The sequence below is a fragment of the Chionomys nivalis genome, chromosome 14, assembly GCF_950005125.1.
Source record: "Chionomys nivalis chromosome 14, mChiNiv1.1, whole genome shotgun sequence".
Taxonomy (NCBI): Eukaryota; Metazoa; Chordata; class Mammalia; order Rodentia; family Cricetidae; genus Chionomys; species Chionomys nivalis.
In genome coordinates this window covers 11,073,730-11,092,166 of record NC_080099.1, presented here as the reverse complement: position 1 = coordinate 11,092,166, position 18,437 = coordinate 11,073,730, and the positions used below count along the sequence as shown (strand labels likewise).

At 37.2% G+C, this 18,437-nt stretch overlaps 1 protein-coding gene across 3 annotated transcripts in view; it reads left to right on the top strand.

Moving 5' to 3' along the window:
• Positions 1 to 18,437, top strand: part of Smad2 (SMAD family member 2) — a 66,112-nt gene that overhangs the window by 40,369 nt on the left and 7,306 nt on the right. For 2 of the 3 annotated variants that reach the window (XM_057789038.1, XM_057789040.1), the window contains exons 3-6: positions 7,161 to 7,250; positions 8,218 to 8,411; positions 9,134 to 9,268; positions 12,368 to 12,442. In XM_057789038.1, coding sequence (XP_057645021.1) covers positions 7,161 to 7,250; positions 8,218 to 8,411; positions 9,134 to 9,268; positions 12,368 to 12,442 — 494 coding nt within the window. The remainder of the gene's footprint in view (positions 1 to 7,160; positions 7,251 to 8,217; positions 8,412 to 9,133; positions 9,269 to 12,367; positions 12,443 to 18,437) is intronic. The other variant, XM_057789041.1, reaches the window with a different exon arrangement.

Below are 18,437 nucleotides of genomic sequence, written 5' to 3'. Positions count from 1 at the left end.
TCAGGGTGAATATAGAAGCAAGAAAGCTATATAATCCATCTGTGATAATCTGCCCTAGAGAAACTGTTCTATACAAAGAACTATGGGGCTTTGCATAAGATGCAAACACAAGTGTGCTTGCTCATCTGTCTTTATAGTAATGCAGAGATCATTGTAGATGTTCTGTGGTCTGTTATATCGTATTTCACGTATATATGATATTCTTCATAAATTGTATTAGTAAACTGTTAAATTTAGTCAGAAGTTATTCGACCATTTTCTTTTGGTATAATTTTCAATAGCTAAGCTGTTTTACAATGTCTTGAAGTTAGGCAGTCAAATAAACTAGGAAATGTAGAGTTGATGTGTTTGTGGTATTGGCGTCATTGTTTGAGAAAATAAAATTTGTCAGCCTCCCAGTACTACAAAACAGACAGGACAATAACAAAAAAAGTGTTTCTTTAGGACACTTTATTTCATATTGCTTGTCTTTTTCAGACCTTCCTTTTGCTATCTGCAGTTTTGCAAACCCTTTGCTCTCGCACAGCAGGTTCTGTGTTCCACATTGAGTACCACAGAGCTGTTTCTTGTTAATTTCCACTAAGATTGTTTCAATGCATAGAAATGTAATTGAGTGTAAGGGTATATCGCTGTTGCTATTTTTGAGAATAGGTCTTAACTATATATCCCAGCCTGGCTTGAACTGAATCTAGATCCTGTCTCAGTCTCTCAAATGCTGAAATTGTAGGCTTGGGCCACTATTTCTGACTTTTACTTTGTTAACCTCACAAAATTTTTGTATATGAAGCGCATGTATCGATTGGGTGTTCAGACAAATTAGGTTTGATCAATGAAGGCACCAATGTGTCATATAGGACCTGTCAGTTACCTGGACAGTTCTTTCCCAATGGTTCTGTCCCTAAGCAATGTTGGTTTGAATTGACTTTGTCAGTTCAGTGTATTCATGTAAATGGAATCAATTCAGTGTTGAGCTTCTTTCCATCAGCAGAGTATTTCTGAGATTCATCAGTATATTCAGAATCCGTTAGTCTGGTGAGGGGTGTGGCTGCGTGATAGAGTACTTCCCTAGTTCACTAGTCGAGTCCCTTAGCACGTGGGGGCCCTAAAAACACACAGGTAGATGCAAACCTTGCATTTGAATTCTTTGCATTTTCATACACTTTAGTTTCATTAGTGACTGCAGTGTCACAAAAAGTTTTGTAAAAATAATGACTCTAGTAGATTAGAAAGATACAGACCATGTTAAAATGAAACTTCTTGATATGGGATCATTCCACCTATGAATAGAGTGTATATTTACAGGTGTTTTAAATGTCTCAATATTTTTTAGTTGTTACTTAAGCTTTATATATCTTGATGAATCTTTTTAAATATTTTACATTTTAGACTTGTTACTGAAATAATGGGAATACAGTAGATTTTATCATTTGCTTGTATATCTTACAACATTGCTCAGTTCACTAGTGTATTGTAGAGGTTTGTTATAGTCGTCCTAGGATTTCTATAAAGTTAAGGCATTAGTCCCAAGAAAACAGTTAATATTTCTACCTTTTCCTGTAGTTTGCATTTTTAATTTTTCTTTGTTGTGCTAATTAGAGCCTCCAGTGCAGTGCTGATTAGTCACACATAGTTTTCTATAAAAATTTAAAACAGCAGTTTGATTTTTTTTAATATGAGTGGGAATTGAACCCAGGACCTTCCTGTTTTAATATTGGGGATTGAACCTAGGCCAGCCTCCCTCCCTCCCTCAGGGCCAGCACTTCTGCCACTAATCGGTGTCCCTAGATGCCTTTTACTTCTCACAAAATTGCCAAGCGCAGGCATTTAACTGTGGAGCCTCCTGCTTCAGCCTCGTAAGTAACTGGTATTATATAGGCCTGCACCACCAACTCTGATTCAAAATAGCTTATTTTAATGTGTTTTCTGATGTAAATGTGCTTTTATAGCTTCTCTTAGCTGTCTACCCACCTCCCCAAACATTCATACTGTGGTATCATTATCATTTAAAATACTGTAAAGAGTATTTTGTTATTTCTTCTTTCACTTAGAGGTTATTTAGTTCCATATTGTCTATTCTAAAATTTTTGATTTTTTTTTTTTATGGCTCCAGCATGTGGTGTTTTTTTTTTAAAATACTTTATGTATACCTGAGAATTTGTTAACGATGTACAGATCTGTGACTTACAGATGGGTAGGGGTGTGTGTGTGTGTGTGTGTGTGTCTGTCTATCTGTGTCTCTGTGTCCTATCTATTTAAAGAATTACTTAGATTGTTCTGATGTTGGTTTCTTACTTTTTGTTGGGCTTTGCTTCCTTTATTTTGTTACTCCCTTTTCTTCCTATGGTACCTACTAGGAGCAGAACTGTGGCCTCTCACAGGCTAGACCAACACCCTGTCTCTGATGTATTCCCAACCCACATTTATCTTAAAACCAACTTTAGATACTTTCAGGGTTGTTAGTGTTTTGTGTTTTTATCTTTGGTAATAGTCTTATATTTTATCGTTACTAGGGAATTGGGGGCTACCTCTTGGATTCTAAGACTTGTCAGTAAGAGGACTGGAAGATATACTTGAAAAGAAGCTCAAGAACAGTTTTGTTACAATTTCAGAGAAGACAAGAACAGGAAAACTCCTGGCAATTGACAGGAAGAGAGAAGCTGTTCCCTATAAACCAAAGAAAACAATGGGTTTTGGCAAAGCAACCACATGAAAGTGGAAGAAGCAGGGACCTCAGAGAAAGTGAAAGCCCTAGGAATCACAGGAAAGCAAGATCAGGCTTTGGTCAGAATCTGAAAGAAAAGAGCTGAAGTTACACTTTCCTGGGTAACCTAGGAGAGAGTGCAAGTACCTGGACAATACTTGGTGGGAGCTTTGCAAGTGGCTGCATGGAGGGTTTCTTGGGATGACAAATATATTATTTCAAAAAAGGAATGATTCTGTTTTATGTGTATGACTGTTTTGCCTGCATGTATGTGTGTGTACTGTGTGTATGCCCAAAGAGATGAGAAGATGGTGTCTGATTCCCTGGAGCTTACATCTATCTATGTATTCTTTCAGTTGCAAAGTTTTCTTGATCCCCTCCATTTCTTAGACATTGTGAGAAAATAATACCATCTTTATCTTTAACTATTAACATTTTCAACTCTTTTAATTTTTTTTCGTAATTTTAGGTTTTCTTTTATTGTAATTTTCCTTTATCCTGAACTTTAGTATTTATTTCCTGCAGAGTCTGTTAGAAGCAAGTTGATTAAGTTTCTGTTCCACAGTATATTTTTGTGTCTTGACTTCTTTTGCAAAGGCCACTTTGCTTGTTTGTGGACTAACGGGTTAGAACTCGGTTCTGTAAAGATGTTCCATTGTCTTCCAACTTTCTTTGTTTCTTCAGACTTTGTTTTTCTGCCTCTGTAATGGATTGTTCTGCTCCAGCGGCTGCCAGAATAGACAAGACTTTAAAGGCAGCAAGAATGGGTGTTATTTTGTAGTTTCTACAGGGAGGGAAGATGTGATTTCAGTTTGACTTCTATAGAGATGACTGAGCATTAAAGGAAAAAAAGTAAGGATGCAGGCAAAGCCAAAGATGTGGGGATAGAGAGAGAAGAGAAGGGCCACTGGATGTTAGTTCAGAGAGGTTCCTCTAAGTGCTAACTTGACGCCTACTCAGGTGACTTCTTCTGGAGTAGGGGTGTGAACCCTCAGAGGAATTCCTGCCTGAGGGTCTTTGAGAGGAGCTCTGAAAGTTGAAAAGGATTTGTACCAGAAGGGTTCTAAGAGAAGAAAGTGTGGCCTGCCATAACTTGTTGGTAGTTAGTTTAAATTACTTGGTGTTCACTAGGCCTCTTGGATGTTTAAGTTCTAGTGGTTTGTTTGTTTTGTTTTTTTAAGTTGAAAATATTTTAAGACTTGGAAATGTTTCAACCATTTTCCCTCTAGACTTTATTTCAATTTGTGTCCACTCTTGTTATGTAATTGTACACATTGTTAAGACTTCTTTTTTTTTTTTGAGTCTTTTATTTTACTATGCTTGGTTAGGTAATTTGTACTAACGTATATGTTCATTAATTTTTATTTTGGAGTTGGTAATTTTCAGTTTTAGCATTTGTTTGATTCATTTCTGTAGTTTACATTTTTTGAGATTCCCGATCTGTTCATTAATTTCATGAGCATATTTGTAATAATTACTCTAAAGCTCACATCCGAACTGTTTCTGTTTGTGTGACTGTTAGTTGTGTGCTAGTTCTGTGAAACAGCATTGTACTGTTGTCCTACCCTCTGAAGAGTGGGGTTTTGTTTTAGCAGGTATTTAGTAGCTTCAAAATCTAGACTTTCCTCTACTGTTGGCAACCGTTGCATTATCAGTTCTTTGTGCTTTTCCGAGTACTGGTTTCCTCAACCCCTGTGGATTTGTCAAGGATTCATGCATAGGTCATAGTTTGAAGATCCCTCCCCAGTGGCTCCTTTATTTACTTACTGTTAAGCTGCAGTTTTATGTGTGAGTTCTGGTTATCCTGAGTTACTGAGACTGGGGGTTTCCCTCAAGTACAAAGTCTTGGGAATGCAGCTCTCATCCAATGCAGCATTCCTTACCTGCAAGTTGACACCTTTCAGTTTGCATCTTCCGGTCTTTCTACTTTGTTTTTAAATGCTTTTTATATTTGGTTGGTTAAAACTGTGGTTTGAGGAAAATTACCTAATTGAAGCTCCTGACCTTTGCTGGAAGTGGAGTCTGCTCTGCGCTAGTATGCTCTGTGTCTGTGTGCTTTTGAGCTGAGGAGGATTTGTGATGTAGGATCAGTCTCTCCTCAGCCTTCCGGTGGCTCTTATTGTGTTATGCTTGGAGAATCTTGTCTGGATCATAAATCTATGAATTTCTCTTTATCTGCCTTTGTGTTTAGTTATGTTAAAGTTGTGTCTTTAATAACTACACATACTTTAGTTGCTTTGTACATTACACAGTGGATCCGCTTTAGAGTGTTTGGCTGGGTGTGGTGATGTACAACCATAATCCCAGCCCTTGGGAGGCTGAAGCACGTTTGTGTGTTTTAAGCCAGCTTGAACTACATATGAAAGAAGCAAGCAAGTAAACATTTTGCTAGCCAGCATTGATGTTTTTAAATAAGCTTTTCAGTTTGAGGGAACGGAGAAGGTGAGAAACGTGATCCCCATGGGGGCATGACCGGGGTCGGGCTGAAGTAGACTAAGGTCTGTGTCATGCGTCTGTCCATTCATGTTCTTACCTGTTGTTCTTTATTTGCTTTATTTCATGCCCAGTAGAACACAGTTTAAGTGTTTTGTGCCCTAGATTATGGTGGTCCTGTTGTTCTCAGAGGAACCGGAGTGAAATGTTCTTCTAATGCCATGACAGAACAGCCTCAGTTATGCCATTATTTCTTTAGTACTACAGCTGTACACTACTCATTTCAGTTCAAAATCACAAAAGGAAGATGATATTATTCTTTCATTTCTTGACTTTTTCCCATTCGTAGTATGGTGATGTTTGTACTGTTAAAAAGTGAGGCTGTCTAAAACATATCAGGGCAATACAGGAAAATTTCTAAGTATTTCCCTTTTCTTTCTGTCCCTCTATCCCTCTCTTTCTCCCCTCTCCCAGCAACTGTTCTGTTCTAGTTACTTTGCACTCTAAATCAGGGGTGTCCTGCAACCAAATAGCTGTTTTAAGGGACCCTGGGTCAGTCTAGATCAGTGGTTCTCAACCTGTGGGTCATGACCCCTTGGGGGGGTCAAAAGACCCTTTCATAAGGGTCACCTCATACCATCAGAAAACACAGATATTTACATTATGGTTCATAACAGTAGCAAAATTCCAGTTATAATGTAGCAACAAAATAATTTTATGGTTGGGGAAGGTCACTGCAACGAGGAATTGTATTGAAGGGGTGCAGCATAGGAAGGTCGAGAGCCACTCCTCAGATTGTCCCTAGCCTCAGGAGAGCCTGTGCTTTCCCACTGCCCTTCGTTGATGCAGTTATCTAACTAATGGTGAGAAAATGTAAAATTTAATCAGTCATTTATTCTTCAAGGTTATTGGAAATGTTCCCTTTTTCTTAAATTTTGTTGATTTCGTTAATATCTGTGAAGTGGAATTGAATTTCAAAAAATATATTTGACTAATTTAAAGAGTATAGCTCCATAGCTGAAAGATAAGACCACCAAAACTCCATTCTGAAAGTTCCATTTCAGTTCTTCCCTTTGCCCACAGGCCAGTAGTTACTTTGAGATGAAGTAGCAATAGTGATTTGGACTTGCCTATACTCTGGAAAGATGCGAAAAGAAACTTTAAGATGTGTTGTATGGAGTGACTTTAGTGACCGCAAGGTGCCCTTTATAGAGGATGTCAAGAGAACAGTTACAGCTTTCAGTGAGATTGTAGTACAAACGGATAACTGGGACATTTGAATCCTGGGTGTGTCTGCTTGGTTTATTTTACTTATTTGTTTTTGAGACAGGATCTCATAGACCAGGCTGGCCTTGAATTTACTGGGTAGCCTAGACAAGCATTGAATTCCTCTTCCTCTCACCTCTATCTTCCAAGTGCTGGGAATGCAGGTGTGTGCTACCACACTCAATGATAAGTATTTATTTTCAGTGGGACTGTTTCTATATTAAAAGCACCAGTTGACAGCTATTTTTAATTGAAGTGGGTTTGTTATTGTTGCTGTTTTTTAAAACTGAGTAATGAACTGAAGCCTTGTTAGTGGGGTTGATGACATAGTATAAAGTCTTTGAGTAGAGGACATTGGAAAGGATGGTTTTGTATGAAATCAGAGCCATAGGTGTTTGAGATTTTTGCTAATAGGGCTAGCCCTACAGCTGCCTCGCAGGCAGCAAATACTAGAATAACAATGGGGATCGGGAATATAATTATTGAGTGCGTGTTATAGGTATGATTGCATTAGGTTAGTGAGCATTGGTGTTCTCATATAAAAACATAATCATAACTTATCTGGAGTCACATGTTCCATTTATTGGCTTCCTTCATATAGAAAATATAGTGGCCAGCAGTGACCCGTGGTGGGTGAAGCCATGTATATCTTCTGGGTGAAGGAAGTATTCTGTACATTCTCCATGCTTTGCATCATGGTACTTTGAATAACCATGCTTCCATGTTCACATCAACTTTTTGTTTTTCAATTTATGCACAGCACTTGCTCTGAAATTTGGGGACTGAGTACACCAAATACGGTAGATCAGTGGGATACAACAGGCCTTTACAGCTTCTCTGAACAAACCAGGTGAATATTTTGCCCTCTCTGAACCCTAGAGACCTGGTGGGAGGGTGTGCTTTGGAAGACCTCGACGGGGTTGCGTAGCGTAACTTTTGCCTAGGATGTTAACTTATTGTAAAGAAGGCATAGCATGTAAATTATCTGCTTGCCAGTATTAAAAATATATTAAATGTTTCAACTGATGTTTTGGTCAATGCAATTTTAGTTTTGAATCTTTAAATGATTGTGTCCCATAAAGAATTAAGTTTTTTTAAATAGTTCTATACTCAACTGTAGTCCAAAATTAGATTTGTTATTGGCCTAATTTTTAAGTAGATTCTAGTTTTTTCTAAATTTCTTGTTAATCTCATTGTTATACTAGTATCTGATGAACGCTTACATCACAATTAACAGTAGGCTAACTTGTTTTTCTGTCATCTTTTTTTTAATCACTTCATTCTCTTGTAAGCCCATTGGTATTTGTCCATTTCATCTCACGTTCATCACCATCCGCATTTCTGTGTGAGCTTCATAAATAAGCCTCAGATATCAAAAGTCACACTTGAATAACAACGTTAGTCCCAGTAAGTTCTGTCACATCATCGTTGGTATTTACCACCATTTTCATACTACTTCCTTTTTTTGACAACCAGTTGCTTCAGAATTAATACCTTTGAGGATTTAGCTTATTAAAAATAGACATGAAATTTTCAAGTATAACCACATAACACTTTGTAGACCACCTGCCAACGAGGTTAGCCTTCCGTTGGCATGTGAGTTGTTATACGCACACTGATAGGAGACAGGTGCTAGTGCCGCTGCTTGCTTGATCAGATCCAAGCCTGAGTGCACTGTTCTTCCTGAATATCACTAAAGCTAACTCAGTGGCTGTGGTTTCCTTCATTGTACTTTTAGTGTATTAATTCATCCCTTTTGATGACATCTAGTCTCTCCTTCTAAAAATGCCTTCCTCTTTCCCCATGCTTCCGAATAGGTCTCTTGATGGCCGTCTCCAGGTTTCGCACCGGAAAGGGCTGCCGCATGTTATATACTGCCGGTTATGGCGTTGGCCGGACCTTCACAGCCATCATGAGCTCAAGGCAATTGAAAACTGCGAATATGCTTTTAATCTGAAAAAAGATGAAGTGTGCGTAAATCCTTACCACTACCAGAGAGTTGAGACACCAGGTAGGAAAACTAGGCGGTTTTTGGTTTTGTTTTCCTGGTTTTAAATTAAAAGACTGACTGAAGGCTAATATTCCTTGTGCCTCCGGGAAATTTTAATGTAAAATTGTAATAAACTCTCTTGAGTATATTATTTGGTGCAAGTTTTAAATGCTTTCTTATGGAAAAGGGGGCATGTCCACTTCCTGGGAACGTACTCTATTGGACAGGCAGGTGTGTATCGAGGAAATTTCACAGACTTGCTGTCTGCTGAAAGTGGTCCATGTGTCTCTCTGGTACCTACCTTCAACATTCCACTCTGACTGCTTTAAGAGCGATAGCATTTTTAGAGAAGTAATAGAGTGAAGTTTATTTACGACTTTGGATTTAGCGAGCTGAAAAAAAAAATCCTATATTCTTAGAAAAATTTTTACATCTGACTTTAGTGATGACTTTTCACTCACTATTTCTAGTGGAATTTTATAAATTCTTATGGTAATTCAGTATTGACAGGGTCAGATTGTTCCCCAAAGTAAAAAATAAGCCTTAGTTTGGGAACTTAAATGGTGAGTTACTTAAGTCAGCTCCATGATGAGATTTGTTAAGTTCTTAGTGTCATAATACCAGACAGGTGAGCCAAGACTTTGAAAAGTGAAGCTGCTGCCTTCTGTCTGTGAGAACCTTGAGTAAAGACCCCTCCCCTTTAGCAAATTTGCCACTAACTCTGATTTCTTTAACTCCTCCAGTTTTGCCTCCAGTATTAGTGCCTCGGCACACAGAGATCCTGACAGAACTGCCGCCTCTGGATGATTATACCCACTCCATTCCAGAAAACACTAATTTCCCAGCAGGAATTGAGCCACAGAGTAATTACATCCCAGGTATTTTTGCCTTGAAAATCTCTTAAAACTTAGGTAAATTGCAATCTTGTAACAAATGCCAAGTGTTAGTAATGTGGTTTAATTTTCGAAATGTTCTTGGCTCTGGATGGAGAAGTCTGATTTGTGGGGATGGTTTTGTGCAGGGTCTGCGCCCAACACATTAAACGGTTTATCTCGATAAAAGGTTTACTTTTAATTTCCTTTTCTTTCCAGTGACTTTTAACAAAATACTCTGAGGAGTAGGAAAAAGATCCTAGTAAGTTTGTCATAGCTGCTGAAGTAGAGAGGAGTCCAGAGCGTGATCATACTATGTCCCTGGAACAGACATAACCACACGTCTCTAAGCAGTCATTTCCCATGGGGAATTTGCTGATGCTTATTGCGAATAAACGCTTAGTAGTGCAATATTTTAGTTTTATAGATAGCAACACATTGAGGAAAATAAAGCGCTTGATTATATTTCTCCTGGGCCTTAGGTAATTCTACTGAAAAAAAAGAGTGAATTCAGCACCGTGGTTCTCAAATTCTTTGGTAAAACTGTGGAGTATGTGGGGTGAAAGGAGGGGGACAGCTGGATTCAGTTGTCCCTTTCCACCTTTGCTTGAATGCAGGACATTGATGAGGTTGCCAGGCCTGTGTGGCAGTCACTGTACCTGCTGAGCTGTTTTGCTGGAGCTCAGATTCTGCTCTTATCTCTTGTTTTATGTGACCCAGTAATATTTCACGATTCAGCACCAACTCCTATAGTTTTTATTGTTTACTAGAAAAAAAGACAGATACTTATTCTTTGTTTGTAGAAACTGATCAGGAACTATTTGTGTTATGAAGTTTTAATGTCTTTTAATCCCTACCTGCCTACCTCTTCCATTCCCTCATCTTTTTCTGATTTTTTTAATCCCATTCCAGCTTTTATTTTATGCAATAGAAATATACAGGGAATCAAAGACTTTTATTTGGCTTATTATATTATAAAAATGGTATTTGTCCATTGAAGATAATTTTTAAATTATTAGGGAAAAATAAATTTTATTGGTTTTAATAGCTCATTTAAGTATTGATTTATTTCAAAAGAGTACATTTTAAGGGCTTCTCTGTCCTATGCTTTTAGCCCAGTTGCTAGTATATAGAAATTTTTTGTGACATTAGTAAAGAAGAGGAGTAAGGTGAGGGAAGAGAGGAATCGTAAACTGAAACATTTTCTTTTTGGGGAGAATTGAATATCTTTTATACACTGGCTAGAAGTGGAGTGGGATTGTGTGTGTGACACGAAGTGAAGCGTTTAAGTCTTTCCCATGGCAACTGTTGTTACTTCATAAGGCAGACAAATTAAAATGTGTGCCTATCGCAGTCTTCTGAGATATACACCAGCGAATTACTTGCAATATTATTCAGAATGCTTTCTCGTTTAATGTTAAGAGGTTTAGGCTTTTTTTTTTCTTTATTCTTTTAACTATTTAGATGTTAGTGTTTTATAAAGTAGCAAATGAAAAGGGAAATGCACCAGTTTTTCTGGACACTCAGGCTTTCCTGCTCCCATTGACAGCAAAACCAAAGAGTTTACTTTTGTTTCTTTTATAATTTTTATTTTCAATATAATATTTGAACAAATAGATTTGAATAAATATAAATAAAATACAATTTTATTTTTATTAATTTAAAGTATACATAACATGTATGTCTATTTGCATGTCAGTGCAGATACCCACAGAATTCAGAAGGGGGTATTGACTTACCTAGAGTTGAGTCACCTGACCTGGTGCTGGAACTGAGTTCAGGTTCTTTGCAAGAATAATACCTACTCTTAACTTCTGAGCCATTGCTCCAGTCCCTCAAAAGAACTTTTATCATTATTTTAATGCTGATAACTTATCAGTTTATAAATAAATAATAATTGAGGATGGTAATAGAATGAGATAAAGTGTCTTAAAGTTGAGTTTTTTGCATCTTAGACCTTTGAAACACCAATGTTGAGACTGTCGGATCTCAACTTTTTACATTTTCTTACATTTAATATTTAAAATAGTGTGTATTTTTATTTTTTATTTGGATCTGTGAAGATATGAAGTTTTTTGGTTTTTGTTTGTTTGTTTGTTTGTTTTTTTGCCATACTGACTTCTAAATGAGAATGGGGGAGGCAGTTTGTTTTAAAGACAGGTTGACTCTTACTGTGTAGACCAGATTTACCTCGAACTTACAGGGATCCTCCTGCCTTTGCCTCCTTGAATAATGTCAGAATCTTTTCTGTTGTGTGTCTGCATTATTTTGAGTTATTGTTAAAAATTGAAAATGATACACTGTTGAAATTTTTTGGAATTCTGCCATTAAAATCAGAAATGATAAAATTGTATGCATGTTTTTATTATCTTTGAAATTTACTGTTTTATAGGTCCTCCTGAATGTAAACATTTTATTCCAAAAATGTATTGGAAATGATGTTAGAATCCTAATATTTTCAGCAAGTACTTTACGTTGTTTCTGCTTCAGGCATTTAGAACTGTCAGGCAGTTAGAAATCTAAGCAGGGGTGGTGGATTCAGGGTAGATCAATCCTGAGTCAGCCTACTGTAACCTGTTCAGTACAGTTTAGTGTATTTTGAAATCCCAGCTGTGTGTACATCAGTCTTTTCCCAAGTGATTGTCTGTGCCTGTACATGGTGTCCACTAGTTAAAAAGAGCGAGAATACTAATGTCTTTGAATCCTACTGAGAGGTATCTTTGTAGTTAAGCTCTTGACTGTTTCAGAATACATACACATGAGCCAGACGTTAAATAATGTGTAAGAAAATGTCAGAAAAACTGGGTTTTGTTACAGGTCTGCTTTAGGGATTCATCTACAAGATAGGTTAGACTCTCAGTTGTGTGGACCCAGTTTTGCTGTTTATAATGATGTATATATATATATATACACATAGAGAGTAGTATCTAAGTTTGCTGTTTATAATGATGTATATGTATACACATAGTATCTAAATTTGCTTTTGATGATGTTTCGTGTGTGTACACACACATATATACATCTTTTTTTGGTTTTCTCATTGCTTGCATATGGTAACTGGGAGAAAAAGCTGAAATCAAATGAACTATATTTGATTTGTTGTAGAAACGCCACCACCTGGATATATCAGTGAAGATGGAGAAACAAGTGATCAACAGTTGAACCAAAGTATGGACACAGGTAAATATGAGCTTTTCAGTAATTGGTCATTGAGTTGACTTTCTGTGATCTCAGAGCATATCACTAGATTCAGCTAACCACAAATCAAGAATTTTTGAAAATAAAACTTGATTCTGATTCTGGGGCCTAGTAAGTTGACTGAGTGGCTAAAGGTGTTTGCTGTCATGACTGCTCAGTTTTGATCCTTAGAACCACAGAGTAGGAGCATGGAACGTGCATGCCCACGCAGTAGCTACCTATCCCAGGGTGAGAAAGCAAACTGTTGGTTCAGGAGCAGTGTTTGCTGACACTTAGAGAGTTGGAATATGTACTCGAAAAGTGAACCTCACCTATCTTGACAGTATCTGAGCTGCCGAATGAGTACTCGGTGTTGTCAAAAAAATGAATTGTGTGTACCACTCCACAGTTGGTAGATGTTTCTCTTACCGGACAAAGTACTCAGTGTCCTCCCCCAAGTATTCGACACTGCTTTCAAAGTTCCAGTCACCTTTCATTATAGACCATGTCATCTTAGTCACCTGCCTTTAAGAATGATGTGAGAACAGAAGAGGGAGACCAGCTTTTCTGTGCTTCTTTAATTTAAATAGCGAGTTTTGAATTAATAGTAATTTTTTTACACAAAGTACATTGTTCCTGATCTAAATTTGATTAATTTCTAATAATTAACTATTATGTCCAGTGTTGGGGAAGTGAATGTAATATTCACTACTATTCATATTTTAAGCTGTTTGTCAAGTAATAAACACTAAAACCCAGGGAAACCAAGTAGGGCACCTTTGAAAATGCTTTGATGTTATTGTCTAGCTTGATTTATTATTCAGCTTATCTTATTTTAAGAATTAGTTTGTATCTTAGTCACTGTTCTGTTGCTGTGGAGAGACTGACCAACTTTTAGGCAACTCTTAGGAAAGAAAGCATTTAGTTGGGGGCTTCCGTAACTATTTTAGATTTTAGTCCGTAAGCGACATGGCAGGAAGCATGGCTGCACACTGGCAGGTGCTGAAGCAGCAGCTGAGAACTCCGTCCCCATCCATAGGTGGGGAGTGTCCAGTGACACATTTCCTCCAGCAAGGCCACACCTCCTAATTCTTTTAATCCTTTTTAAATAATGCCACTCCCTGGTGACTAGGAGGCAAATATTTGAACCAATGGGGACCAAATCTTACTCAAGCCACCACAGTTAGTAATCCAAACTGGCCTGAAATTTACTGTGTGATCCTGGCTGCCCTCTTAACTCAGATCAACTTGCCATAACCTTTGAGTGGTTGAATTATAGGCATAAACCTCCTTCTCTAGCCTATCTAAATTATTTTTAAATGGATTGTTAATGTTGGGGGAAGGGGAGAGCTTTCTATCAATTTTGTTGTTTGACTCCTTCCATCTGTTAGATGCCCAGGAAAGTTGCCTCTGTTGTAGCCAGTATTTATGTCTGACTGTAAGAGTGGTAGATAAAAAGATAGATGATAATCTAATGATGATTGAAAATAGCAATTTACATATGTTAATATATATGATACTTGGATTTTCAAATATGTATCCTTGCTCAGTATGCTTCAGTGACATTATCTTCGCACTGTGGTAGGTAGCCGTTACCATGGCATTGAAAGTGGGTACCATATAAAATTGAACATCATACATCACAAGTGGATCAATATTTCATACTTCTAGATATCTGTATTAAGAACATGACTGTTCCTTATTAGTGAGGTTGTGGAAAAACTGGAGCACTTGTATATTGCTGATAATGTAAATTGTTGTAACTATTTTAGGAAAGTTGGTTTTTCTTCAAAAATTAAATATAAGATTACTACGTAGTCCCATCATTTCACTCCTAGATCTATACCCAAGAGAATTTAAACAGGTCCACGTAAAGCTCGCAAGAATGTTTGTGTTGTAAACATTATATATTTCATTTCACAAATGGAAACAACCCAGATGTCTACCACATTTTGAATGGGTGAACAACATGAGGTATGTCCCTACAGTAGAAGTATGACCTGAAACCTGTGAGAGAGCATGGCCCTATTGGCACCTTTGAGAGTAATATTAAGCCATTCAATTTGTGGTACTTTGTTATATAAGTTAAAGTTGGTTAATATAAAGCTAATAAGGTTTTGAGAATGTATTACTAATAATAATAACTTGTATTTAATAGTTTGTGAAATTTGTAGGTACTTAATATATTATTTTTAACTTTTTTGCTTTAAGCTTTGAGACAGGATCACACAAGATGGCCTAAAACCCATCAGATTAGACTAGTTCTAGATTCGTAGGCACCATCCTGCCTCAGCCTCCCTAGTTGCTGGGATTACAGGCATGTACCACCATACTAGGCCATGTTGTATTTTTTTTTTTCTTGGTTTTTCAAGACAGGGTTTCTCTATGTAACGGCCCTATCTGTCCTGGAACTCATTTTGTAGACCAGGCTGGCCTCGAACTCACAGATATCTGCCTGCTTCTGCCTTCCGGGCACTGGGATTAAAGCCTTACACCTCCACTTGTCTCATGTCACATTTTTTAAGCATACAGAAAATTTTGAGATGAAAGGATAAACTTAAGTAACTAGAAAATAGCCTACAATTTTTTTCTTAGGATCCAGTTCTATACTTGGAGCCCACATGAAGGTAAAGGAGACAAGCAGCTACAGAGTTGGCCTCTGACCTCCCCACATGCACCTTGGCATACATGTCACACACAGTAATGTTTTAAGGAAAATAATAATATTTTTGTATTAGTTATGATTGTAGAATAAAGACATGCATAATTCCCTATTAAGGAAGACTGTTAGCTGAATATTTTATACATGTTCTTTATCTGAAAAAGTTCTATTCATTAGTTTATTGATTGATGATAGAAAACTCTAGGGTCTCATGCATGCTAGGCAAACCTCTTACCACTCTTTGTACTCTCAGTTCAATTCCTATATTCTGTGAGATGGAGTCTCCAAAGTGGTTTTCCTAATGATAGTGTTAAGTGTGGGCAGGGTGGTTTTTTTGGAGTGTGTGTGTGTGTGTGTGTGTGTGTGTGTAGGTCACTATAGCTGTAGATAGCTGGGTTTAGTTCTGGGTCCTCTATTTGCTTTCTTCAGTCAGTGTATTTTGCCCTTTTACAATTGTGGCTCTGTAGTACAACCACCGTACTCCACATGCAATACTGAGTCTGGTTCGTTGGTACTTACTCAAGTGAATTGAAAACACATCCTCCACAGAAAAATGTGACCTTGAGCGCTTATAGCAGCTTGACCATTTTAAAAATTTTGAACAAAACAAAGATGTTGATAAATTGTGATACATCCATACAGTGTCAGGTCATTCAGCATGAGGAAGAAATGACAACACATGGTGAAACTTTAAATATATATACTAAATGAAAAATGGTGATCTATACAGGACACATACGTACTGTGTAATTCCAGCTGCTGGACTTCCTGAAAAGGCAGCCCTTTTTTTAACAGAAAGCTTAAGGTTATAGAGTAAGAAGAATTGAGTAGGTAAAGCCATAAGGCACTTAGGCTGTTGTCTGTGATAGTAAAAATGGAGGTGCATATTATACATTTGTCAAAACCTACAGAAAATAAATACAAGAGTGGGCCTTGTAAACTGTGGGCTTTTGATAACAATACATCTAAGTATGTTTAGCAATTATAGCATATCTACCATTGGGGTCTGGGAGCATGGATAGAGTGACAGGTATATATGAGACTTTTTTTGCACTTGATACTCAATTTTGGTATGACCCTAGAAATACTCTAAAAAGGAAATTGAGTTTTTTATTTTGTTTTGTTTTGTAATGAAGTTTTAATATCACCTTTAAAGATACCCTAAAGTGGGTCCCAGAACTGGGGAAAGTGTTTACAAATGCATGAGATTTCTAGGAACTGTTTTAATTTAAAGACATAGATATCAAAAGAGGGGGAAAAGATAGTAATTAATAGGAATAAAAGTGGGTGAAAATACTTACAAATAAAAAAAAAACGGTAAAAGAACCATCCTTTTAAAGATGTTAATTTGGCAGCTATCACCACACAGTGATAGTGAAAAAAAATACAACCATAAGTTCTTGGTAGGACTAAACATTTTGGTAGTGAACCTTTATACTTAAGAAAACACACAGTGCTCCTTTTCTGAGAAACTCATCCTACAAACATACATGAACTTGTAAGCAAAGGATATACACAAATTTTTTTGGATGTTTTAGCTGTAGATAGGCACTTTCTGTCTCATCACATCTACAATATGAGTGTTTGTTTCATTGATCAGTTACCACTTGTTTAAAAGAATGCTTTCTAAAAAGATTGTGGTATTTGCTTAATTTAAGTTTTAAAATTTATAATGAGCCTTTGTTTTGTCACACCTGACAAATTAACAAACAGCAAGCTTACTGGTTCTAATGAGTGTCTTAGATATGTAAACATTAGAAGATAGGAATGATTGGGCAGCTCTTCCATCTCCAGTTGTTTATATCTACTTCAGGAAATACCGTGGATTTTGGTTCATTGTTCTAGAGCATATTTTGACCTTTCTCATTTGTACCTGTTGTGATTTGTCAACGTTTTTTAGAAAATGAAAAAACGGGACATGATTGTGTAATATAATTGTTTTCTAAAAACTAGTGTTTGCTAGATCTCACTCTCTGGTTTGTATCTGCGGTGACTGCTTCTTCACCTGTGTCCCATGCTGTTGTATGCGCTGTTGGTAGAGTGAATAGGGTAGAGTGCTGTTACCCTCCCCTCCCCGGTCTCCTGTACCGTGGCGTACAATTGCACTGGGAGCATATGGAGCATGGTCTTTCATGATCTTTTTTTTTAAAAAAGAGTTATTTATTTATTTACTATATATACAGTGTTCTGTCTGTATGCTTACTGGCCAGAAGAGGGCACCAGATCTCATTACAAATGGCTGTGAGCCACCATGTGGTTGCTGGGAATTGAACTCAGGACCTCTGGAAGAGCAGTCAGTGCTCTTAACCTCTGAGCCATCTCTCCAGCCCTTCATGATCTTTTTGAGACTTTGCCTAAACATGTAGAGGATGCTGCTCGTGGGATTGGTGGTTGCTGTAAGAGTATTGTGATTGTTGTAAGAGTATTTAACATTTACAACAAATGTAGTTTAAATTCTGCTTCTAGGGCTTACCCCTTAATTTGTGTATTTATGCCTTGTATTTTCTGGATTAGATTTAGAATATTTACAAAAAAACTGAAAAAATTGGGCATTTCTATAAAAAAATAGAATTTAGTACAGCCAATTTCAATAAAGAAGTTAACTTCAGAGAATAGAGAAATCTCTTAGATTTGTTAGCTTGAATTTTACAGAATCTCCTGAACTCTTAAAGAGTGTGCTGTCAAAATACAGCTGAAATTGTTACCGAACATAGAAAATTACATAAATCTAAATTGCTACAAGTCTGGTCACAGAACCTTCTAGCTGTCTCATGTGTTAACTAATTCTTACTATCTTACTTGAGACTGATGCAGAAGTTCTGAATAAGTGATTTATTGTTTCAGCTCTAACCAAGCCAAGTGTCCTGCTTAGTGGGAAAACCCTAGACACAATACAGACAAGTGTGTCCATTCTCAAAGCTGTTTATTAAAACGTGACATGATCCCCAATACAGGCTTCATTGTCAACCTTAGAATCGAGTCACCAAACAAATGACCAAATGTTCTGCAGCCCTGATTGATACTCCAACCTTCCTATAGGTCAGTAAGTGATCAGTGCGAGAGTAGAGTGGGCAAAAGCAGATGTCACAGAACTGAACTAAAAAATAAACTAAGAGATATGTAAATGAAAATGTCCATTTAAGACAGGGCCACTTAGCCTGACATGGTGGCACACGTCTTGAATCCAGCACTCAGGAGGCAGAAGCAGGTGAATCTCTCTGAGTTGAAAGCCAGCCTGGTCTACAGTGTGAGTTCTAGGAGAGCTAGACCTTCATTATTGAGACTCTGCCTCAAAATACAATCAAATAAAAAGACAGGGTCTCGTGTAGCCCACCT